This window comes from Perissodus microlepis, chromosome 7, assembly GCF_051167445.1.
Source record: "Perissodus microlepis isolate ML-2025 ecotype Zambia chromosome 7, ASM5116744v1, whole genome shotgun sequence".
NCBI classification, from domain to species: domain Eukaryota; kingdom Metazoa; phylum Chordata; class Actinopteri; order Cichliformes; family Cichlidae; genus Perissodus; species Perissodus microlepis.
The window spans coordinates 17,297,148-17,323,148 of record NC_140467.1 but is presented as its reverse complement, the minus strand read 5'-3'; the positions used below and the strand labels follow the sequence as shown (position 1 = coordinate 17,323,148).

Genomic DNA, 26,001 nt, shown 5'->3' with positions numbered 1-26,001 from the left:
GGAGTCCACTTCACTGCCTGTCCTATATTCACTGTTAATGACCACACATATCATTGTGATTGTAGCTGGTGAAGCAAGGCAACAGTGAAAAGTCAGTTTTACTTTAAGTGTGGAGTTTAAATCGAGAGGAAAAAAAAAACGCATTAGTAATACATTTGGGCTGACAGGTCGTTTTCAGTGATCTTCTAGCCTTCAAATTGCTCTAATTGGTCTGCAAAATCCACTGCACTCTGAAGAATGAGAAGGGTCTTTATCTGACAAAAAGATACCAGGAGCATGCAATAATACAATCACCTGAAAATCATCTTTTTTGGACTTGGCAATCTCATCCATGTACTATGTGTAGGGAATTACATGGACATGTGCAGTTTAAAGCATTTGCGTGTATTTGTACCTCTTATCGCTGCAGGGTAAACTCTGTTCATTCTGCTTATTTGTCACAGCTTGTGCGGGATTGACTTAATGCATAAGCATGTAGAGCATGAGCCAAAGCAAGAATGGAAGCCACTTTGAATTGTCTGTGTTACAGCAAACATCCACACAAGTGCTCACTGTGCCCACAGCACCTATAGCTTTTGGTTCCAGCTTCAACTGTGGGTGCAGCCAAAGGTGCTACAATCAGGATATTTAGTACTGATTCTTTCATATGAACTTGTTTTTATCGACGAAGAACCTCCTCAGGAGGTAAACAAAACTGTATTATACAGTTTAGTATACAAACCCCCATTTTGGTTTCAGAACTGTCTTAATTCTTTGTGGCATTGACTCAACAAGTTGCTGGAAACCAGGAGGTGTGCTATCCTGCTGGAAGCAGCAGTCGGAAAGCAGGGAACGCTGTGGTCACAAAGGGATGGGCATGGTCGGCAACAATGCTCAGGTAAGCTGTGGTGTTTACACAATTCTGAATTAGGACTAAGGGGAACAAAGTGAGCCAAGAAAATATCCCACACACCACCGATAGCAAATTTGGTGGATACACGCGTTCATGATGGTTACACCAAATTCTGACCCTGCCATCTTAATGTCACAGCAGCAATCAAGTCTCAACATTTCTCCAGGCTTTTATTGTCCAATTTTAGTGAGCCCGTGCAAACTGAAGCCTCAGTACCAGTAGTGGTACCCAGTGTGGTCTTCTGCTAGTGCAGGCCATCTGCTTCAATGTTTTGATGCTTTTTCCTCAGTTTTAAAGAGTGTTTTTTGTTTCTTTAATTACTGTTGCCTTCCTATCAGTTCCATGCATTCCGGACACTCCTCTCTGACTGTTGGCATCTGCATAATTTTGTGCTGAACATTTGGGGGATCAAGATCTCTGTCTAAATAAATAAATAAATCTGGGTAAATTCCCAGATGATTAAACATAAACATGCAACTATTTTGCTGGTAATACCTGAAATGAGTAAAGAAAACCAACAGCCTATTTATGCAAGATAATTCATAATTTTATTGGGGAGTTATATTGGTTGGGTCTCATTATTGAAGGGGGGGGTTCATAACCCCCCTAACCCTCCTGGAAATTACACCCCTGTCTGTTGGTCAGTTGCTATGACTTACTAGTATTTTCTGGTATTTCAGTCACCTGAAAATATCAGCTGATTTAAATCTCAGTGTGCTTAGGTCGGGAGATGGAGCTCAACGTTAACATATTATATAAAACTAAAACAGTGCAGTGTGTGAGTTTTGCAGCAAGGCTTACAATGTCAAGATCAACTTTTTCACTGTTCACAAAGAAATACGCTGCACAGTGTCAGATATCTTTCTATTAGATATTTTTCTGTTTGATATTTTCAGTTTTGTGGGTCCAATGTTGGTAAAAAAAAAAAAAACGAGACATTTTTCCCCAACACTGGATTTTATCGTCATTTACCTGCTGCCCCACTGAAGGACATTGCAACTGAATTTTTTTCCTTAATATTCACCAAGCAGCTCTTAATTTTATATAACTTACGAACAATTTGAATAAAATTTGATCCTCTTCCTCGACACAGGAAGAGTAAGGCAGACATCATTATCACAAATCCACCCCTGGGGTTTCAGTCCTCTGAGTGACTTGTTGGAGGTTCTGAGAGATTTATCCGAGCCACATGTTCCTCTGTTAGGTATCAGAAACCCGCAGAAGGAATTGCTGATGAATTCTCTTTCGCTTGTGGCCACTGGGGACAGAAACCATCTCAGACTTGGTGAAAAGACTGAAGGGAAACCTTGTAGCTGGCTGGGACTGACAGTACTGATAAATTTCACAAGGTCTCTAAGAGTCACGGAGCTGCCAGCACAGAGTGATGGGCCATGCCGGGACATGATACACTGATCTAATTGGAGGATAGCTCAAAGACAGTAGAGAAGATTCCAGTTGATCTGTAGCTATGGCTCATTCCCTCTAGAGAATTTTTCTGGCTTATATTTAGCTCTAGGTCCAACAATAGTGCTTCATATCCTCCCTCAAAAAGCAGTTCTTATGTCTTTTTGGATTTTTAGACATGTTATTGGAACAAACAGTAAATAATGGGGGACATTTCAAAGGTGCCTGGAGTCCGTTTGAAAGAAAAAAGAAGCAAGATAAAAATTTGATTACCAGACAGAAAGGAATTGATCATGAACGTTTCCAACACGAATGCATCCACGGCATTGAGGGAGAAGTCGATACACTTTTAAGACAACGTGGGTATCAGGCTCCAACACCCCATAAACATTTTTTTGAAATGCCCGTTTAGATGTGCTCTCTTACTTTCTGCATGGTCCTCAAAAAAAGAAAAAAATCAATATCTAATTTCTCAGCCCAATGGCAGACTTGGAAGAGGCCTCAGTAAAAACAGCTAATACACTCTGGCAATGAGATTTATTTCACAGACAAACAACAAGCATCAGTGAGACCTCAGGTATTCACAAATCTGCTTGGTTTTCATACCGCAGGTGTTTTAATATTTACTACTGAAGCAATCTAGCTGAGGCTCTTATTAAAGCTAATTTTGCAGTGAATGGCACAGCAGGATTCAAGTGTTGTGGGTGCAATTACACATCCCGGGATACACGGTTACTGACAATGGAGTGCTGGATTGGATGGCACCTGTGATAGCATAGTCTCACATCAGTTTGTTTAACTGCTTCTGACACATTACAGATCTTTCATAACTCACTCCTCTGTTGTGTTAAACCGGTGGTTGGATTCCAGGCCCGTGAAGCAGCTTTCTACAGCTGATGGATGAAACAGTCACTGTTTAACATGATTTGACCTAAAACGATCAACCACTTTTTATCACCAGCAACCCCTGCAGTCCCTTTTATCTATTAACAACCAAATGCTTTAAGAATGGGTTAGATTTAGGCTTACGTGCAACCCTTTTTAATAGAATCTTTGCATATATGTCAAAACAGAAGAGCTTACAAGAAAAAAAACCCTGCAAGGCCAAGATGCGTGTATGGGACTTGATCTGAAGGGTAACATCTGGTAGTCCCTAAAAGAGAGTGAAATCCTATATTATAAGCAAGAATATGTACATATAATACACGGATGTCGACACAGAATAGCTCCCAGCTCATTTGAGTTGCCAAACTGGACCACATGACTGTGTTTGTGGTGTTGGTGCTCTTGGAGCATTTTTAATAGAACAAACAATTTAAATTAGATTGTTTTATAGTTAAATTTGCAATCAGCACATCCAAGAGTCTTAGAAGAATTGTTGAATATTTCCTAGTGAAAGTGAATAACTGTTACATCACAGATCTGTCATAACGCACTCCTCTGTGTGGTATTTTCTCATTAACCATTGGTTGGATTTCAGCCCTTTCTCATAATCGGCATCTCTTATTTAGACACAGCTGCACTTTGAGATAAAGGGTAAAAGTTGAAGAGCTCACAATAACTGGCTCTCGTTCACTCTATAAATGTGATCCCTAACATTTGTAGGATTCTTTCAGTGTCTTTAGAAAATTTCGCAACATTCCTTTCAAAATTTCCACTTGAATCCAGCGTGGCTCTGATCATCCGGCACTGCCATCCAGAGCCAAGCGGCGTGCATGGCAAAACAGCAAAGATGAAAAGCCGTACTGTGCCATAATTCTCTGTAACAAAGCACATTTTTTTTCTTCTTTAATATATTATCAATCATCTCAAGGCCCTTCAGATTTTTCACTCAACCTCATTGGAGGAGTCCCAACACCACACTGGGAACCAATTCTGTTGGCAGTGAGTTCAGTTTTCATCCCTCAGACATTTTCAATCCAATCTATAACTCATTTACACGTAGACATGTTCTATAAACAAATCCTGCCGGGGAACAAAACAAGTAACAAATTCAAATTGTTTCCCACTGGCATAAATCAAACAACGGACAGGCTCAGAGGAGAACTCATGCTAATCTGAGCTGGGTGCTATGTGTATGCAGGCTACGTATTCGAGTGTCCTTGTGAAGAGATAGTATCATTATTTCTCCTGTTGCCCACATTAATTGGGTCAGCAGATGCAAGAAGCTTGACCTGCACTGTTGCTTGGCAACTATACTTCCCAAGCATATAGAAAAACTGAAAAGCAGAACTTATTTCACCCTTGCGAGTTACTTATCGAGATCAGCAACCTTGTTCAAAAAGAATTAAGGAAAGTGGTCAAGCGATACAGAATGTAAAAAATTTATTAATTTATTGGTAGCACAAGGTTCAACAATAGTACAGTACACTGCGGAAACACTAAACAATTCCCTTTGCTTCAAAAAACAGAGAGGAACTTGTAGGAATTGTCAGTTATGCAGCACAACACAATGAAAACAGTCCGAACAAGTCAAAGGCCTCACTTTTAACCCAAACAATTACAGCTGCATTCCAAACATATTAGAGCCCCTTCATGTCCAAAGAGGTTCTGCCCTTTGGTAAAACACTAATATCTAATTTCTTCACAGAGCTTTAATGTATAAAAGGATAATTACTAAACCAAGAGCTGCAAACCAATTATGCTGAATAAATTGACCTCTTCACAGAATGGCCTTTGTTGAATAGAAGTGTAGCAGCAAACACCTACACACTTCACAAGTGTCTGCACACACACACACACACACACACACACGGACTGTTAAGTATAAAACATCATGTACAGACACAAGTGGACATCTCTCTCTTGCTCTGCTTCCAGTTCACACACACAAAAACACAAATGCAGGAAACTCCACTGTGTAATGTTCTACCAGAACAGGACCTCAACCTTAAATAAAAGACATTTTAATTGTTTTTGTCATTTCAAAAATTAAAGATAAAAAAATTAAACGATAATCCATTAATGTGAATGTAATTATATTAATTTGTACTGTAGATAATAGTTTACAAAATGTAAGAAATCTGGTCATATTCTGTTACATGATGACTGCTGTACCTTTCATTGGCAAACAAAGCAGACTATTTGAGAAATATCATATAGATATATGTCATAGTTTCTTATTTCTGCAGCCACAGTGTAATATTGTGCATTATATATCAATGCAGAGTACAACAAGAGCACATGCTATCTTGCGTTGTCTCGGTGCGTACATGTCTTTGTCTCAAATCATCACATTTTCTTGCAAATATGTTCAAAATACTGCATGATTGAGCATCTTTGGTCAAAAGCATGAGCAAGTTCATTAGATAATTAACAACAAACTTAATTTAGATGGTTATTTTATTGTATAAAAAAACAAAAAAGAACATGTTTTTGGACCAAACACCCCCCAAACTTAGGCGTACAAACACTTTTACACATTAAAGCCAGTTTAAGCTGAAATGCTGCAGCTTTTAGTTATGTTTGAAATGAGGGTTTCTTTTACAGTAGGATAATGCACCTTTCCTTTCATGCAATAAACAGGAAACAAAATCTGCTTTTACAACCATTAGCTTTACATAAAGAAGCCCTGAGCTTTGGAGAAGTCACCACTGCACTTCAATGGTTTACATTTATGTTTATGCCAAGGGCAAAAACCACCTTTTCTCCCTCTCTTGGTATTCAGTAAAGGTGCAGCAGCCACATAAGCAATCATGAGGTGGTTTGCTGCTTAGCTATTTGATCTCTGCTGATTGCATTTATTATCTTTGCAACTAAAATCAAGTGAGGGTAAATGAGGAGGTCGTCACCGTACACCGATGGTCATAAACACAATTAAAACGTAGTAAGAGTGACATCGCATGAGAATAAATTAAAATGATAAAGTTTCAGGATCAAATGAGGTAACATGATGTCGATATGATAAGAGCATACAGTATGTCAGACATTAGTAAAGCAGATCCGGATGGTCACACAGGCTGTTTAGAATATGCTTTGCGTATCTGAATATATGAAATATCAAGGCACTGCTGTAGTTATAACACTGTTTTGAAACAATAAAACTCCACTAACCGAAGGTCACATCTGTAGAAATAGTTCTCTGTTACAGGCACCCGTTAGTGTACCTTGACAAAATTGAATTAGGAAAATGTAAAATCCAAGGTAGCACCTGGTCAGTTGAGGTTTTGCAATGGATCTGCTATGTATCAGAATTGGTGCCATTTAAAAACTTTTAAAATGCTTTTGGTACAAAAATATATTAATATGACTGGAACAGCCATGAAGGTTAGGCTAGGTAAATAACACTCTGTCCTTTACTTGAAGAACTGTGTTAAAGATCCTCCTCTGACACCTCGTGCTGTCCTGAATAAACATGCTCGAGTTGTTTACCATTGATCATGTTGGTTCCAACCTGTCTGCAGGTACAAAGTTTCAGAGGTTCGTCAAGTCACGGGGAGAATTTGTGAACATCGAAAGAGACTGCCGGTTCATCCTGCTCCGTGCTGTCGATCACAATGCTCGGATGTGTCTCTTGGGTTTCCATGGAAATCGTAGAGTTCGTAGAGGGTGTCGCTCCAAAGTGCGGCCCATCCACCGACAGAAACATCGGCGTTCCTGATTGTTTGAGGCTATCGGTCATAGTGACATGTGTCTCCTCTGGCGTCGCGCCCATCTCCTTGCTGTACTCGGATGGCGACTTCCTCTTTATCCTCTCGTAACTCTTGTCTGGATTTTCTGTGAAGGTCTCGCTGTCCTGAAATCGACCAAACAGCCAGATGAAAAACCCAAAGAGTACGAACGCCACTAGGCTCGGAATAAAGGCCAGGCATTTCACATCCAAGCTGGCTCCAATGTAGCGGCTGTGGAGGAACATGTCCCGCTCCACGTAGGTTAAGTTGGTCCTAGGGTCAACGTTGGTGGAGCGCCACTCGTAGGTGAGTGTGCTGTGATTGAAGTCCTTGAGGGTTTCTGGCTCCTCCACTGTGAAGATCTTCTCACCAGGCCCAACATACTGCCCATATTCATAGGGCTTATAGAAGATCTGGTTCTTCCACATATTAAGGTCCAAAATCAGCACGAGGAAGATGATACCATAGTTGAACCACTTACCTGCAATGAGAATTGCAACTTGGATTAGACCAGGCTTATCTTTGAAAGCTAAGTAGCATGCACGCACTGTAAAGATGATTTAAAGCATATCCTCAACGATGTACCACACAAGCCTCCTCCAAACATGGCTAAGAGAGCAGAGTCCCATAGATGGATATGCTGTCACATTCATTTATCAGAAATTCCTCTAATTTTGCATGCAGATAGAGGTGGTAGCTCCTCCACGGTATCTCCTAACAAGATCACTATATTACCATGAGACAGCCCACACCACCACTGCCCAGGTTGTCTGATAGCAGGCAGATGTCGCCCCTGGTGTATGTGACACTACTCCCTACCTTTCCCCGAGATATGATGCTAATAAGCTTTCAGTTAAACCAATCACGCCGCACCGGAGCCATTTCCATAATGCTTAATGGATATGCAATGCATTAAGGTTAACAACCTTCTGCGAACCACTGAGCCTTTGAACAGTTTAACATTTAGCTCAGGAACACTGGTTCGCCTCCCCTTGATAGTCATGACAGGCCGTGTTCATGTGGCAGAACCAAATAGAGAAACCAGTAGGACGGTTTTAAATGGGAAATACACTCATTTGCAGAGAACATTAAAGAGGCCGAGATGCGAGAGATGATGAGGGAAGCATCTCGCACATCAGGGAGGAACGCGAGGAACAGGAAACACAATCGAAGCGGCGTTGGCACCTGCTTTCAACAGAAACTACACATGTATTATAAATGGTTGCTTGTGGTTTAACCAACAAACACTTCCCCAAAGAAAGAAAGGAGTGGAAAAGTAGAGCAGCCACAGCACTTTTTTTTTTCAACTATTCACAATTCAAAAACAGGGCAAAGTTATGTCTCCCTCATGGACATTTTCATTTCTTTCTGCTGCCTAATCCATTTCCAACAGCTGTAAAAAAAAAAAAAAATAGAAAAAAGAAAAAAAAAACAGAGGTTCTCATTAAAAAAACAATGAAATAACCCCGTTCTTTGTCCAGAGGACCTGTATCTGAGTGTACCTGTGATATGAATGTGGTACTCCTCTTTAAAGATGCGCTTGCAGACAGGAAGCTTAACCTTCACATGTGTTGTAGACATTCCTGGTAGATTCATATCCAAGTCACCCATGAAGTGAGGGAACTCCCAGTCCTAAAACACGCACAAATACAACAGGTTTTGAAAATTTAGCTCGCAATTGTGATGCTGCCACCCATCTGAACACACTGACGTGACTAATGTCAACTCTGCATCGTAGTTTATTGGATGCTGAACACTTCACCGAAGGCTTCAATATTAGCTAATATTAAGACTCAGTGGAGTTTCTTCATAAACTGACTGGAGGTTAAACGTGGTGCCAGCCTGTGGAGACGGCAGACGAGTCTGTGTGTTTACACGCATGTGCTGTGTACTCATGTGCCTGTGCACGTGGGATTTCAACAGATTAAAAAATATAAAAATATCAGCAGGCAGCTCAACATCAGCATCTTCCTCTGCCCCCGTGGTGTCACTTTTCTTTTTTGCAAATATGTAGTTTTATTGGGCGGCTAGTAGGTTTTTAGTGAAACTATTCACTATTCATACACAAAACATGATTCATTTATTAGGTGAAAAAAATATTATTTCTTAATTTTTTTGAAAACGGAAAATTGTCAGTTCTACAGAGTCCTACAGCTTTGCATTTTTAAACCAGTGAAGTACTGAAGAATTTTTTTAGGTTAGAGGTTTTTTTTTTTATTATTCAAAATTTAACTGAATTCTAATTAATAAACAATATACACTCATCAGCCACTTTATTAGATGCACACTGCTAGAGCTGGGTTAGACCTCTTTTGCCTTTAGAACTTCATTAGTTCTTCATGGCATAGATTTAACAAGGTGCTGGAAAGACTCCTTGGAGATTTTGGTCCGTATTAACATGACAACTTGAGCAGCTGTCAAATCTGTTACACCTGCGGATTTGACAAGCGCACATCGGTGATGCAAATCTCCCATTCCTATCCCAAAGGTATTCAGTTGGATTGAGATACGGCGATTGTGGAGGCCATTAAAGTGCACTGAACTCACCGCCATGTTTAAGGCTACGTTCACACTGCAGGTCTTAATGCTCAATTCCGATTTTTGGATCAAATGCGGTTTTTTTGTCTAGTTGTTCACACTACAGATAAAATGTGTCAGCAAACGCGCTCTAGTGTGAACCCTCAAAGTCACACACAACGTGCTCTGTTTAGACCCAGACCAAACAGTATTGTTTGACTGATGGCCCTTAATATAAAGACACTTTTTGGACTTTACGTTTCCCAATTTTGCTTTAAGTTGTAAAGTTATTTTGTTATTTACATATGGCCTAATAATCATCCTTATTGCTGTTTTAGAGGAGCGGTGCTTCAAAGGAAAGTTGCAGATTTCTGTCAGAATCTGCAGATTATATAGTACAAATAAAATGTTCACGTTTCTCCAACGTTGTCTTCCCAACAGTTTCACTAACATCTACAAAGGATGGCCAGGAAGTGTTCGCGATGTCTTCTCCGGCGCTGATAATTGGCGTCTGTCTTGTGTCAGTGACAAAAAAAAAGGATTTAATGCGACATGACCATTCAAACAGCAATCGCTTTCTAAAACATCAAATCATCGGATTTGAAAATATCAGATTTGTGTTGTTCACATGATCGGATATGGGTCGCATAGGATCAAAAAAGTCGGATTTGATGCGCTTTCGCCTGCAGTGTGAACGTAGCCCAAGAAACCAGTTTGAAATGATTCATGTGTTACCCTGGTGGAGGCAGCCATCAGATGGGTACACTGTGATCATGAAGGGGTGGATATGGTCGGCATCAATACAGCTAGGCTTTGGCATATAAATGATGCTCAACTGGAACTAAGGGGCTCAGTCCATCCATCCATCCATCTTCTGCCACTTATCTAGGTTAAGGTCAAGGGGGCAAGCCCAGACTTCCTACCTCTTCCAGCTCACCTGGGTGGACACCAGGTTGTTCCCAAGCCAGCCAAGACATAATCTCTCCAGCAAATCCAGAGACCTCCTCCCAGTTGGAGCCTGAAACACCTTGCCTTTGAGGTGTCCAGGAGGCATCAGATGCCCAAACCCCCTCAGCTGGCTCCTTTCCCTCCTTGAATTATCAGGGAGTCCTAAAACTCCTTGATAATTCAAGGAGGGGGTTTGTATGTTTCAGTGACCCCAGGAGCTTTTATGTCAGAGGAAATTTTTCCCTGCTAAGGTCTCCTAGATACAAGGCAAGAAGACATTTAGGATCGCCTTCTGATCAATCTATCCTAATGCTGAAGAATCAGGACCAGCCAATATTTTTCCAATTTTAGTGAACCTGTGTGAACTGCAGCCTCAGTTTCCTGTTCTTAGCTGACAGGATTGGCTCCTGATCCGGTCTTCTGCTGCCAGAGACCGTCTGCTTGAAGAACATATTGTGCATTCAAAGAGGCTCTTCTGCTCATCTTGGTCATAACTAGTGGTTATTTGAATTACTGTTGCCTTCCTGACAGCTCAGAGCATTACATCCCATGTAAACCCTAGAGATGATTGTGGGAAAATCCCAGTAGATCACCAATTTGCAGGCCACCACCATCTGGCACAAACAGCCACACAACATTCAAAGTCTTTTAAAATCCCCTTTCTTCCCCATTTTGATTCTCGCTTTAAACTTCATCTTGACCATGTCTACATACCTGAACGCAGTAGGCTTCTGCCAACCATTGAACAAGTGTCCCTAATAAAGTGGGCAGTGAGCAAAAATTTGCTTTTGTTATCAAAAAATTAAAGATCAAGTGATTTTTTTAAAGTAAAATCTAACTTAACAGTGAATACAGAGCCTTAAATTGTTACTGTCTGCTGCTCTGCTGCTGAAGACGATTCCTACTGTATGTCCGTGTTACGACACCATTTTAAAATGTATTTAAATATTTCTGTAATGAGTTACTTAAGATTATGAAAAGCATGGAATTAAAATGATTATAAACACAGATGAAACTAATGAAAGTCACACAGAGAGACAGAGAGATGAAAATGTTATGAAACAGTTTCTTTCTGCTGAGCTGACTTAATCATTTTGCAAATTAGCTTTTGTCATCACTATTAGAGGGGAAAAAAACAAGGCACACATAATTTCAGATTAGCTCCATTTCCATTTGATTCTGTTATTTGCACAGAGCTTCTTGCTCTGCGCGAAATTAACACATCTGAATTCACTACGTCCTCATGTGATCCAAGGTCTCCTGTGCCAATATCTATGAACAGAACAGCAAAACAATTTGACGAGAGCCCCTTGGATATTAATTAAGTCCTCCACTTTGCTTCCGTAGCTGCTGTATCTGTTGCCGTAGCACTTGCAGGCATGGCATTTAAACATTCCTACCACAAAATAATGAGCCTCTACAACAAATACAGGTAGAGTAAACTGGCAGGGTGTATCAACATCTTTCACATATGTAAATATGTATGTACAGAAATCTGACATTTGGTTGCCAAAGAAAACCCAAAACAGCAAAAAGCCACAATTATATAAAAAATAATAATAATAAAAAAGAAGATAAAACCCTGCTCGGAGGCAAATCCAGACAGGTCATTAATTGGAGCATTAATTAGCATGAGAACAAAATCACCCATCTTTTCTCATGGAGGCGTGAGATTAACTATGGCACAGATCCAGGATAGAGGCGAATGAAGCTGTTGGGAGGGCTGCGGCGGATGAATTTTTATTGACCGAAGGAATGTAGTGACGGCCGCCGGTGCGAGAGCCCTGTAAAGGCACAAGCTAACTTGACTCATAAATAATTGCAGTAAATGTGCTTGCTGTACACCGCGCAGAAAATGAGCGGAGGCCTGTCGTAAACAAATCACTGCGAGCCGGGAATGATAAACAGCCAAGTTACAGTGAGTGAGCGTGAGCGAGAGAGTCGAGGGTCCAGAAACGGAGATGTCAAACACATCGTCCTGGAGTCGGTCAAGGAAGGCGAAAAAGCTGGCCTCAGCGAGACGCGAGGATGTTTGAGAGGAAACGCTTGCACAGTGTAAGATCAGCTACTGCTTTAAATCTGCATAATCACAATAATTGTGAGGAAAAGACCACAGCGTGAAGTAATTACTGGCTTAAGCAGCAAAAAGCCCTTCTTAAAATAATGAACTGTTTCAATAAATAAGTCTAGAAATCACTTTTAGTGTTACAGTTGTTCTAATACACAATACCAAGGGAATAATAATGGCTTCGGTGCCAGGATTCTGTGGAGTGAGGTATTTATAACACTGAAAGATGTCCTCCCATACATTTGCTGGCTCCTTATAATTACCATAATAAACAGAGTGGAAATATATGTTTAGGGGATACCAGATATTGGTATTGTAGCACGTCCTCTAATACCTGCTAACAAGCTCCAGTGAAATATGTTCATTAAACATTGGGAGGCACTTTGCTGAATTAGGCTCAAGAAGCTCTGAGCAAATAGATGATTGGCCTGTGGTTCAGGCGCATGGTTAGCAGTGTGGGGGAAAACAAAAATCTCACAATCTTTCTCCTAAGCACACAGTATGTGTTTTTGGGGTTTTTTTTTCCCAGACAAGCACATTTGCATATTCATGAGTGACTGACACAGGCTTTATTGATGTTCACTCTCCTGTGAGAGAGAGAAGACATTGGGTTGGGGGCGGTGGGGGAAGTGGGGGAGGTGGGGACTCCAATCTTGTGAGTCATCATTAAACAAAATAAACTGGTCTCTAGGCTCATAGGGAGGTCTGGGAAACATGAAGACGGTAAAAGAGATTTTTTTAAAAAGTCAATAATTTATATTTAACACCACACCTCTCTGCATAAAACATGAATATACACATACAACTCGTTTGTATCTTCGTATATAAACAGATATACGTGTGTGTGTAAGTTTGTGTCCGTGCCAGCTGAGAGGGATCAACCGCCCTCGCACTGCTTTGTGCCGCAGTGCCCCATTGATGAATAGGAAGGAAAAAGGGGGAGGCAGAGGACCTGGCAAGGTAGGTAATAGAGTAAGCCAAGAGACATCCCAGCTTGCTTCTTTTTCTTTCTTTCTTTCTTTCTCCTCCCCCCCCCCTTAAATTGGCCCCATGGGGGTGATCTACCTGCATAACAATGAGAAGGTCAAAGACCAAGATGAAGGAAGCTAGGAAGGCTCTGGAGACCTCATCACTGGGCAGGAAGCCTCGGTTCAGGTTGTCCCAGCTGATCCAGTCGGTACTGATGACCAGAACCACTACTGATGTCAGAGAGATGAGTACTGTCCTGCAGCACAGGAGAGAAGAGGAGCATGATAACAAGCATTAAACTTGAGAAAAAAAAAGAACATTTAAATATTATTTCTAAATTTCAGCCTAGATAGGTGCACAGTTAGCATCACATATCTCAGAAGACAAACAACAGGTACGACAGCTACAAGAGAAGATAAATCTCGCACTGTTCGGTCTCTCTTCATGGACTCAATAATGCATTGAACCACACTCTTTTACCAAGATTTGACAAATAGCGTGAGTTTCCAGGAAGATGAATGTGCATAGACAATATCTGTGTCTGTTTGCGGATGCAGAGACAATGTAATTCAAAACTCTACTGCATACATATTTCCATGCATTTACATATTTAACATGAGCCAAAATATCACTTACCTAGAGAGGGCTTTTTGGGTTTTTTTGCATTCTTTAACACTTCCGCATTTCGTTCATGTCACACTGGGATTACTCTGCATTCAGTATTCACTGAAAAATTTCTCAGCCATGTGAAGAGAGGCAATGTGACTTAGTATTATTGTCCACTGTGTATTTTGTCTCAATGTCACCCAGCGATTATTGTGCAGTTGTGTGCATTCTCACACCACACATCGGTTGGCTGCATTGCAGATAGTGACTGCCAGCTCATATCCCATTTCAGCTGTTTGAGAGATAAATTTTGAGGGGTTTTATTATTCCACAAGCGGCATTCCCTTCCCTCAGCACGGACGACTTTTGGCGCTGTCCTTTACAATTTGCAACGGCCCTTCAGCACATATTGACAAGACATATTCAGCGACGCATTTATCAATCACATTTCAAGCGCTGAATTTCAAACGATAGCTCATCAAATCTGGCATTGATTGTGACACGGAGAGCTGAGGCATCCATCAATATAATGAAGGGCTGCAGAAAAGTCGCCGAACAGTTCGTCCGCCTGCATTCTAATCGCAGGTGAATCAATTCGGCGAAAAGGAAATGTTAAAACGCTGCGGCCAAATTCGCTTTGAAGTTTGAGATGTCTCGAGCTCTCTGTGTTCCTATTAACTAGATGTCAGACCTGTTTCAGTTTTTTTCACTTTTTTACAATGACCCCGAGATGAACCACTGCAGAAGCTTTTACGTGACATATCTGAATGACACGCTATGTCAAACTATCTGACAGCACCAAAGGACTTTTGTGAATGAACGCCGCTGGGACCGTGCAGCGGTGGTGTAGTGCATCTAAACAGGGAGTGGTTCTACTTGTCTGTTGAGTAATGTGCGCATCAGACATGGTTTGCAGCATTTGTTTAGCACTTATTTCAGGGTCACAGCTTGTGGTATGAGTAAGTAAAAGCCGGGGCTATGGTTTGCTTGGAGACCTCGCTGTGTCCATTGATTTTCAGCCTGTTCTTCTAATTAAAGGTGCTGACACTGAGTGAGGGATGATTAACATGGCTATTGACTGTGTGTAACCCTGCAACGCGCTGAACAGATCACATAACACGCACACATGCATGTACACACTCCTATAGAGCATTACAGGAAGACGTAGTATAATTCAAAGCTTGAGGAAATATTGATATCTTATGTGCATGCAGGTAAAGAAAAGCACAGTCTAACAGACATTCTATTTCAGTGTAAGAAAATGACATACCAGAACAGGACGATCCTGTTGTTGCCTTGTTTCCAGAACCTTCTGGCAGCTTTGCCCCAATCTGGGTAGTGCTGATCCTGGAGCATCATGTCTGTCACCTGTAGAAAGTAAAATAATGTAATAGTTCTCTGTGTGGGTTGGGGGAGAGTTGTTACCCTAACTGAGGAAGTTCAAGTGTCTTGAAATCTAGTTCACAAGTTACGGGCAGGCGATGCATGAGATTGACCTGTGGATTGGTGCATTGCCCGCAGTAATGCAAGCACTCGGCCCTGTTTTCACCGCTGAGCCAGAAGCTTTTGATTCACCAGTCCATCTACATTCCTACCCTCACACCAACTCTGGATGGTGACCGGAGGAACAAGGTCACGGATAAAAGTGACATAAATTTCCTCTGTAAAATGGCTCAGCTCAGGTTTACAGTGAGAATATCAGAGCAGAATCACTGCTCCTTTGCATCAAAAGGAAGCAGCTGAAGTGGTGTGGGCATCTCATCAGGATCATTCATGAATGCCTCCCTTTGGAGGAGATGCCGGGACAGAACTGTGTGTCTCATCTAGCCTTTGAGTGCCTCTGGGTCCTCTAGGATTAAAATGGCAAACACAATGATGTCAGGATTAAAATACTTAGGCTTCTGCCACTGCAACCCAACTTCTGATAAGCAGAAGAAACTGTCTGAATGGAGTTAGTGAGCAAACTGTCAAAAAAGTTACTGCATCCATCCATCTTCTTCCGCTTATCTGGGTCTGCATCATGGGGGCCTCCGTCTAAGCAAAGAAGCCCACACCTCCCTCTCCACAGCCACCTACTCCAGCTCATCCAGAAGGACACTGGGGCATTCCCAAAGCCAGGTCTACTGGAGGGCAGGCCCATGTTGCTTCTTCAGACTACATCTGGCTGAGCCCTGTCGACTAAGACCGAACCACCAGGTGCTCTAACTGTGCCCCTCCCTAAGCCTGGCTCCATGGTTGGGCCCTGGTAACCCTGCCCCAGGCAGGGTAGTCATTTCCCATAGGTTCTCTTCAGAGGAGTATGAATAGATACAGCAAATGAAACTCAAGTGTTAATTGAAAATTTCAGAGGAGGATCGTAAAGATTTTTATATTTTTTTGTTGATGAAGGCAGGCTACCTGTTTCCCTAATGATTTGGGCTAACCACCTTCTAGATGTAGCTACATATGTAATGTACTAGATAGCCATAAAAGTAATATGAATCATTTCAAAGTCAAAAGGAAACTTTGACTATGTCGTCTAAATTTTTGGGTGGTACATAAATCTCTTATATCTTATTAGTGTTTTTGAAAAATATTTCTTTAGCAATCATAGATGTGTACACGTCAATATGACTCAAAAAGTGTGCTATATAAATGCCAGTCCATTTAGATAATGTTCAAGTGTTGCCATATTACGTGTGCAAACATTCTCAACAAACAATAAGAAACAAAATATTAGCATTTCTTACTTAACAGTTTTCATCTAGTGGAAATCATAATCAAACCATCTGGTTTATCAGGACATTTCAATTATACATATGCTAATTACTGTATATGCTAAACAAATAACAATGCTGCATGCTGCTCCAGAGTTACAAACTTACAGTGAAGGACATAATTCTGCCTCCTAAATATACATGTATGCGTGTACATGACTCTGTGCCCATAAATCTATCAGTTATTTGCAGATACTCCTTAACTCAACTCGTCATGTGTATAAAGGATCAATTTGTTCCTTTCCAACCTTTCCACCACCATGGGCAAGAGCAAAGAGCTGTCAAAGGACATCAGGGACAAGACTGTAGACCTGCACGAGGCTGGAATGAGCTACAAGACCATCGGAAAGAAGTTTTGTGAGAAGGTGACAACGGTTGGTTTGATTATTTAGAAATGAAAGATAGTGATTGATGGAACACCATCAATCGCCCTCAGTCTGGAGTTCCATGCAAGATCTTGCATCATGGGGTGAGAATGATCCTTAAAAAGGTGGTGGATCATCTCAAAACCACACAGGAGGAGCTTGTTAATAATCTGAAGGCAGTTAGCGGTTACACAGTCACCAAGAAGACTGTTGCTAACACAACACTGTGATGGATTGACATCTTGCAGTGCCTGAAGGGTCCCCCTGTTCAAGAAGGCACATGTGCAGGCCTGTCTTAAGTTTGCAGAACAGTCAAACAATGCAGAGAAGGTTTGGGAGAAAGTCCTATGGTCAGATGAAACCTAATTTGCTCTATCAACTTGACCTGCTGTATTTGGAGAAAGAGAAATGCCAAGTATGACCCAAAGATTACCATCCCCACCATCAAACACAGGGGAGGACCACTATGCTTTGGGCTGACTTCATGTCATGTACCATAAAAACTTGGACAAGAACCTCCTTCCCTCAGCCAGAACACTGAGGATGTCAATGTGTCTTCCAGCATGACAATGACCTAAAACATACCACCCGGGCAACAAATGAGACTAAAGAAGAACCACATTAAAGTCACTGAGTGGCCTAACCATTCTCCACTCCTCAATAGAAAATCTATGGAGGGAGATTTGAGTTGCCAAGCAGCAGCCAAGAAACCGAAAGGATTTAGAGACTTTCTGCAAAGAGGAGTGAGTCTAAATTCCTCCTAAGATGAGAGTCAACCTTGTGACCAACTACAGAAAGTATCTTACTCCTGTGCTGCCAACAAGGGTTTCTCAACTAAGTACTAAGTCATGGAAGGAATCAAACACTTATTTCACTCAGTGACGAGCAAATCAGTGTGTAACTTTTCTGTAATGGATTTTTTTCCTGGATTTTTGGTTAATATTCTCTCTTAATTAAAATGAAAGCACCATAAAAATTAAAAAGAAATAATAAGTCTCTAACTGTGCAAACTTACAAATTTGGCAGCTGATTAAATGCTTATTTCCCTAAACTGTATGACATGTTACTCTACAGGTATACAGTTTTGAATACTGAACAGATATAAAGTTGTGAATACTGAATGATTCATACTGAATAGCATTCCATTGTTGATTTACCACTAATGACTATGTGATTACCTTGAAACATACTCGCTTCTTTCAGTATTAATGTTGTGCTTCCAACAGCTAGGGAAATTGTTTTTACGCTGTCATCCTTAATGTCATTAAAAGTCAATTACGGGAGATCTTCTTTGCACGGCTGCAGAGTTGTGTCAGAAAGCATAGCGCCTAAAAAAATTCCTCTATATTCTTTATGTGGAGCTGCTGCAGAGGCAAGGTCAATTCGTCAATAAAGCACCTCACTGCAGATAGTGTGTTGGAGAAAGAATGTGAATCAGGGAATCGATGAGATGTTTCTGGCTTTGCACCATTTCAAAAACAGACACTTCCTGTTCACTCAACCAGTAAAGCTATACTGTAAATCTGCTATGCAGAGGAGACACAGAGGTCATCTTCAAAGTGCCTCATTGAATTAATCAAATGTAAAAAAGAAAAAAAAAAAAAAAGAAAAACTTGGAGGGATTTTGGAATCAGCACTTCGTCTTGGCCTACCTCTGCCTCCCTGATTCACCTTCTCACTCGCTTCCTCCCCTGGCTCCCTTCTGACCACACTTTTACATTTCCCTTTCCCCTTCACCTCTGTTTCTTACCGACTACCTCCCTCCTCCTCTGCCTCCTTTTCTGTCTCTCTTTCCACCCGCTCTCTTTCTCTGCAGTATGTACTGTAGAATACTAATGTGACCGGTGAGAGAGCTTGTCAAGTTGTCTCAGCTGTGTGGATGCTGGTGTCAAAGCCCGCACTCCTCCCACCACAGGTAGTCCTGTCCCGCTGGAGCTCTCCTCCTCTTTTTATTTTGATAAATGAACAGAGGTAGGTTTCTTCTACAACACACTCTGTCCCTCCCTGTGCACCTATTGTTTCCTCTGACCCTCCTTACATCAGTCGCATGTTCCTCTGAGGGTTTGATAGCAGACTGAACTGGATTAGTGTGGAAAGCTGCATTGTAAGTGTGTGCCTTGATATGGCTGAGAGGATACACCTGACCTAGAAATTAGATTTTGGTACGTGAAGAATGGCTTCATTTGTATCTTGACCTGGTTGTAAACATGATTTATTAAATTATTATGATATGAACACAGCTAAAAGTAACCATGCTTGCAGCCATGCAAGGCTTATCAGATAATGTTACCAGGAAAACATTTCACAATATAATGCAGATGTTTTCACAAGAATCCCAAGTTTAGCAAGACTGAGTTTTTATTTCACTTTTTTTAATACTGACTTGCTTATGCATTTGTCTATTAGATTTTTACTATTATTTTGCTAACTGTATATTGCACTTTAATGAAGCAGGCTGAACTAATTGGTTTTCTCTTCTTATATGAAAATGATTAGATCTTTTTTGTATCAGGTATGAAAAAAAGAGTCATAAAATTATCAAAAAGTATTAGTATTTTAGTTATTCAGCATTTCCAATTATATTTGAACATTTTCTCAAATAAAGCTGCTATTCTTTAATAAACTGCGATCTATTATGTGTTGAAAAAAATAAAGCTTAACACAATTTTATTTAACAAATCGTGGTGTTAGCATGAATAAGAGGTTTATTTTCAGTCATTGTGCTTTTCATAATGCAGGGTTAAAATTTGAAGGTCTGTCTTTCTTTTCATAAAAGCTGACTTATTTAATGTGGACACGGATGAGTTCAAATCTCACCATCCAGGCAGTGACAAAATCTCCCATCCATGTCCCCACAGCAGCAATCTTCATAAAACTCTCATTCCTGATGCCCATGTATTCTGTCACCATGTGAGGCCTGTAAGGAAAGAGAGCACCAGAGTGAAAAGAACATTAAAAAAAAAAGTAGCATAAGGGTAATAAAGGCAAGCACAAAGGAAGGTGGCAAGAGGACTGACGAAAATGAGCTAAGAGGGGGAAAGAGAGAAAATGGTCACTGGGCCTAAGTATCATGATGCTAGCTGTCAGAGTCAATCAATATCAATCTAATGCTGTGAAAACAATGAGTGATGGCTCTACCTTCCATAAAGCCCTTAGGATTGTAAACAATTTACACCAGCGCAATGGAATTTATGCAGTATCACTACTTTCATTTGGTCCCGCAGTGTTTGGCAAATTATCCATTTGTCTGGCAAATTTGCCGAGCTGAGTGAGCTCAGTTAACATGTGTGGCAGCACAGAAGCAAAACACATACTAGGCCAAGACACGCCATTAGAGAAGCAATCTCACATGCAATAGCATCTGATAAGAAATGACATGCTTTCTTTGGAGTCCTTGTTATACCTTCATTTCTGTACAGTAGGAGAAGATGAGAAGCTTTTGTTCAGTGCTGCAAACCCACCCACCAACCCAACAGCTCGCACACCACATCTCTACATTTTCTCCAGGTAATGGCTCAGGGAGGCAGGAAAAGTGGGTCAGTCGCCTCGTATATGGGACTTGCAAGGGAGAGGAGGAGGAGAACAGAGGGGAGCGAGGAGGCCTGTTTGATCTCCTGGCAGGCAGTTGTCTTAGAAACTGAGCAGGTGGGCGCCCATCACCTCCCCCTGCAGCCTCCTCTCACCCCCGACAGGTCACACTCATGAATATAATAGATGGCAGTGGATAGGGCTCTGGCTGTGCTTTCAAGGGGTCGTATTTGAAGTCAATGGTTCAATTTCTCTTTGTTTTCTCCAGTTATTTTCTGGCCACATTAAAACACCAATGAAAATATTTTCTATAGCACTGAAGCTTCGGAAAAAGAAAAAAAAAATCTAGTAGTTTATTTCAGTGCATGTTTCGCCATAATGCTTCATTTTCATGTTCACTTTGTAAATGAGCTGTTGTCACACAAGTCGAAACAATTGGACGAAAAGCCGCGGAAGGCAAGCCATTCAAGATATTACAGGTAGGAATTAGTTTTAATTAAAGCTAATTGCTCATGCTTTTCATGCTATGGGAGTGCAGATCTAAAGCACAATACAGGTTCATAGGCAATACAAAGCAATTATGATTAATTGTAGTGCACTAGGGACCCAAATGCCAACCGTTCTTAACTACCTGCTTACTCCAACTATGCATGACATATCCTTCCCTGGAACGAAGCAGCATAAATCATATGTCATCAATGCAGCATGCATTTAACGGATTTGACAGGATTTTATTGACGAAAATGTGCAGCATTGCAGGTGACGTATTGCTTCACTTAAGGCCGCAAATAAAACGGCCTTGATTGGAATGGCAATTTATATCTGCATTAAGTCGGTTAGACATTCAGTGGCTTGGCACGGCTCCAGTTGCCAAGGAGATTCCATTGGGAGTCATTTACCCGCAGCGAAATTCTAATCGATACTTCTGGAAATGCTGTCTGGCACCACATGGTAGGTTTTAAATCTAAAAAACTACCCTGCTGCCAACCCCTGCCCTTCTCACATATTTAATTGAGCAAATGTTACCCCTGCACTGAAGTAGGTTTTTTTTTTCCTTTTCTTGCAGAGCACCTATGATGAGTTTGGGGACTCTTCGCACTGCATGATCAGAGGCAGAACTCTCTGACTTATTCATGCTGACTGAAAATTTAATGGCCTTTAGAGCCAGATGACCTAATGAGAGAATTCAGTGTAGTGGAACATCAGTACAGTAGCACCATGAATAATCAGCCCTAAAATGGCTCCCGTGGCTTAATCGCAGAGCCAGTTGCAATGTCAGTGCCAGCACGGCCGGCTCAGCCAGCTTTGACCCTCTGAGGAATGTTATCAGGTTTCCCACACTTGTTCAGACATAATATTCAAGGACATTTCAATGCCTTTCTATCTTGTCTTGTCCCATCGCATGCAAGAAATTACAATTTTGTGCTACAGAGGGTAAAGACTTACAAAGTTTGAGGAGTTTGGGTGTTACCCCTGTTTGACATTAACCAGACCATTTCAACTGTTGCACTAGTGCTGCCATCTGCAAAATATTTCGTTTCCCCCCCTTTGGTGCCAAGAAATCTCTCTTTTTTTTACTTCTTCAAGTCTCTAGAGATACCTTTCTGGGTTTAGCTGTCACTGTCACTCAAGTTCACATCACATTATTTATGTTGTATTATGTGCTTTGATTTTTACTTACTTTCCTTTTTAATTTTTTTTTACACTGATAATTCAAATCAATTTGATTTATATAGCACCATTTCGTATCAACAGACACATCAAAGTGCTTTCTGTTGTAAGTTAAAGACCCCACAATAGTAGATAAGAATATTATAAACCACAACAATCACATGACCCCCTATGATCAAAGACTTGGTAACTGTGGGAAGAAAAAAACTACCTTTTAACAGGAAGAATCCTCCAGGACAGCGGTCCCCAACCCCCGGACCGGTCGTTGTCATGGTACCGGGCTGCGAGAGCTGAGGCTCGGGTGTGAAATTCATGGTTTTCAGCTTTATTGTTTTTAATCGTTTTTATCGTTAACTCGGTTTCCCTGGGTCTTTTCCCATGTGTGATGAATAAATCTTCTTTTTCTTTGGTACCGGTTCTGGTTTTATTTTGTTGTATTTATCTGCGACACCTTAAAGGCTGGTCCGTGAAAATATTGGGGTTGGGGACTGCTGCTCCAGGAGATCAAGGCTTTATGGGTTTGGGGTAAGAGCATCAATTTATCATCTTTTGGGTTAAATAATATTGACTTTTGTCAAAGTAATGCTGGCAGCCAGATTTTTCTTTGCCATTAGCCTGTGTTAATTTGTTTATTTACATTTCATTTAAACACTGCTAAGCAAGTATTTAAATATTTTTTACTTTCAGTTCAGATGCTGTGGCCTCATCTAGGGAGTGATAACATCTATAGCAAGTCATAGTGCAGTTTTTTGAATTACAATGTCCAGTTAGAATTTCCCAGGGCCTTCGGTTATTTTCCATTTCATTATATTAGCACACGAACATTATTAAAATCATTATGTATCGCCCAAGCCAGAGGTACGTGTTTTCCCAAGATAATGCATCGGAACCTCCTTTTAGAACTGTGGCCACATAAAACCACACGAATGTGCCACGTAACGAGACTCTCAGGAATAGTGTGGCTCTGTGCAGGGGCTTTAAATATGTATACCAATAAAAGTCTTTCCTCTACTGTTATGGCTTTTCCATTTCATCAGCAATCTGCAATGCAGCATTGTGCCCAACCCTCACACTGTGCACAGTCTTCCTTGATATATTTAATTTAAAAAAAAAAGGTTTATGATTTAATTTTATTTTAATCAAATATGCCAAGTAAGAGCAGCTATGATGGTTAAGGGTATAAAACAGCATGCTGAGAGAGCTTTCACTACTCTGAGTCATCACATGCCCTCAATTTCTACTAATTTTTTCAATGTCCACTTGGACGTATACATAAGCCCTCACACTGGCTTTTATAAACTTGTTTTCTCTTTTGGACAGGCAGTGATTTAGTGACTGTAACAACCGAGTGACCTCTTCTGCCCCGTAAAGACTGGACTCCGTCAGAACATTAAATTGCGACCTTGGCTGGCTCCACATTAAAATGCATTGCCTGTCTCCTCCTTCTGCACTACAGTACACAAGGCTGTATTTACAGTATACAACAGTGAGCAGCAGTGGTTACCAGGAAGCATAAAGCTGTCAATATTGACTCTCTTCACTATCACTACACCGTCTCCCAAGGCAACTTAAAATCTCAATCTCAATTTGTCACTCACCCATTGTATTAAACTGGCTGAAGATTGAATCCTATAGTCTTTGCCATTCCCTTGGCTCAAGATTGGGAGTAAATATCAGTGAGCAATATCATAGACAGTATCTGGCTCTTCTACTCATCAGTTTTCTATTAGGACAGAAGAGTCCACAACTAGGTGCATTTGTGCTTTACCACCAAATGCATTTACAGGCACTTCAAAGTCTTAACAATAACACATAAAATTTTTAAACGACACATTTAAACATTTAATGTACATGAGGGACATTTGGTTAAAAGCAAATGACAAAAGGTGCTACAGACTTTACGCAGGGTTCTTTCTTTAACTTCTTTATTTCTCATGTGATGATTTCCCGGTGACATCGACAGCTCTTTGTGGATTTGTCACTAATCCCAAGCCTTTGCCACTAACGTCGACACAAACAAAGTGGCCTTATTCGCAGTATCATAACAAATACAAGAGCAGGAATCCCAGTTTATTTTTAAACTTAAGATTTTCAGGCTGATTGCATTTGTGCAGTCATAAAGTTGATATTCTGTGTTTGGACAACCTTTTTTTTGTTCTTCATCAGTGACAATATTTAGATTTTTAAGTTCATAAATGTTCATAAATCAAAAGTAGATCCATCTTAGTTCAACTTAAGGGCATATCTGAAATCAACAAAGGTAGTGAAAAACATTCAGAAAACCCTGTATAGATGTAAACCTAAAGATTTTGCTTAGTATTGTTTTATTCTGTGCTATGTGTGGCATTTGGAAATGCCAGGGAATGTTTTATGAATTGCTTTTATTGAAAAATTGACCAAAAATGTAATAGCAACACAGCACGTAAAGTTTTATGTTGTTGTTGGGTTTTTTGGGGGTTTTTTTTGCACCAATCGACCAGCCAGGCAAAGGAATCTGCCGATTTCCAGTATTCCCAGCCCATAATGGTGACCGGTCAGTCACTCTCACATATGTCCAATTATGCCCCAGTTCATTTCATGAATGCACAACAGAGCCTGATAATTCAGTGGGGCTGATACAATGCCTGGTTTTAGCTATTTTCCAATATATTGGTACTGAAATAAATAAATTAACATTTTAAAAGTAAAGAACAGACAAGAGAAACACCCTTTTATTGCGTTATGAGTAATGATGTGGCATAGTTTGTTTACCAGAAAGCGACACGTGTTTGGATCACCACAAACAAAGCAACCATCTGATCATGGCAGAGTCTGCCAGAGCGTATTGTTTTTGTGACAATAAAACAAGATTATTTTTAAGCAGCGTTGTTATATTATGTCACTAAGGACTCATAAATACCTAAACATAACAAATGTTAGGGAAATCTATTCAGTGTCACCCTGTTTTATGGGTCTCGAAGAAAAAAAATCAGCCAATGTCAGATTTTTAAATGACCACATCCATATCAGTCTTGAGTACATAAAAGAAAGCAACTGGACTTCTTTACGTTGGTAAAGATGTTTTCAGTTCTAAAACAACTGACAGAGCCTCAGATATTTGAGACCTAGAGGGGACTGCCCCCTTGGTGGTGGTGGTCCTGACGGTTGTCAACCCACTATTGATCGTGTGAATCGCTACATGACCCAAGGTACGAATAAAGTCGTGATCATTACTGTCACCGGGCCCAAGGTGTGGAACCTCTGCAAGACATCCCCCCCGACCCCCCATCACGTGAGCTCGCCTGAGGCAAGGTGAGAGCGGGGGGTTAAGACACCTGGGAAGGGATCTCAGGACTGCATTGTAGGTGGCTGACAGCTGATGTTGTAAAGCACCACCTCTGTTCAACAATGCTCGTTCGCAGTGGATGCAGATGACCTCTAAGTCTTGATCTGTCTTCTAGGTCCAAAATGAGAACATTGGCATCCTCTAAAAAGAGTCCTTTCTCCTTTAAATGCAAGGGTGCAGCTGAGTCTTGTACTGTTGAGGTGTGGAGTGGCTGTTTCATTCATAATCAGTGGACCTCATGTCTTAGTACACTTTCCTTACCCACCTTTCATTTACGTATATCTACATATTACATTTCTAGATATCTACATATCTAAATCATCTACATATTACAGTACATGT

At 40.8% G+C, this 26,001-nt stretch overlaps 1 protein-coding gene across 1 annotated transcript in view; it reads right to left on the bottom strand.

The window, feature by feature from the left end:
* Positions 1 to 4,606: 4,606 nt before the first annotated feature.
* Positions 4,607 to 26,001, bottom strand: part of tmem117 (transmembrane protein 117) — a 46,460-nt gene continuing 25,065 nt past the window's right edge. Inside the window, exons 4-8 of the mRNA XM_084933901.1 lie at positions 19,953 to 20,052; positions 15,285 to 15,382; positions 13,505 to 13,664; positions 8,409 to 8,538; positions 4,607 to 7,387 (exon numbers count right to left, since the gene is read on the bottom strand). Coding sequence (XP_084790027.1) covers positions 6,726 to 7,387; positions 8,409 to 8,538; positions 13,505 to 13,664; positions 15,285 to 15,382; positions 19,953 to 20,052 — 1,150 coding nt within the window. The 3' untranslated portion in view covers positions 4,607 to 6,725. The remainder of the gene's footprint in view (positions 7,388 to 8,408; positions 8,539 to 13,504; positions 13,665 to 15,284; positions 15,383 to 19,952; positions 20,053 to 26,001) is intronic.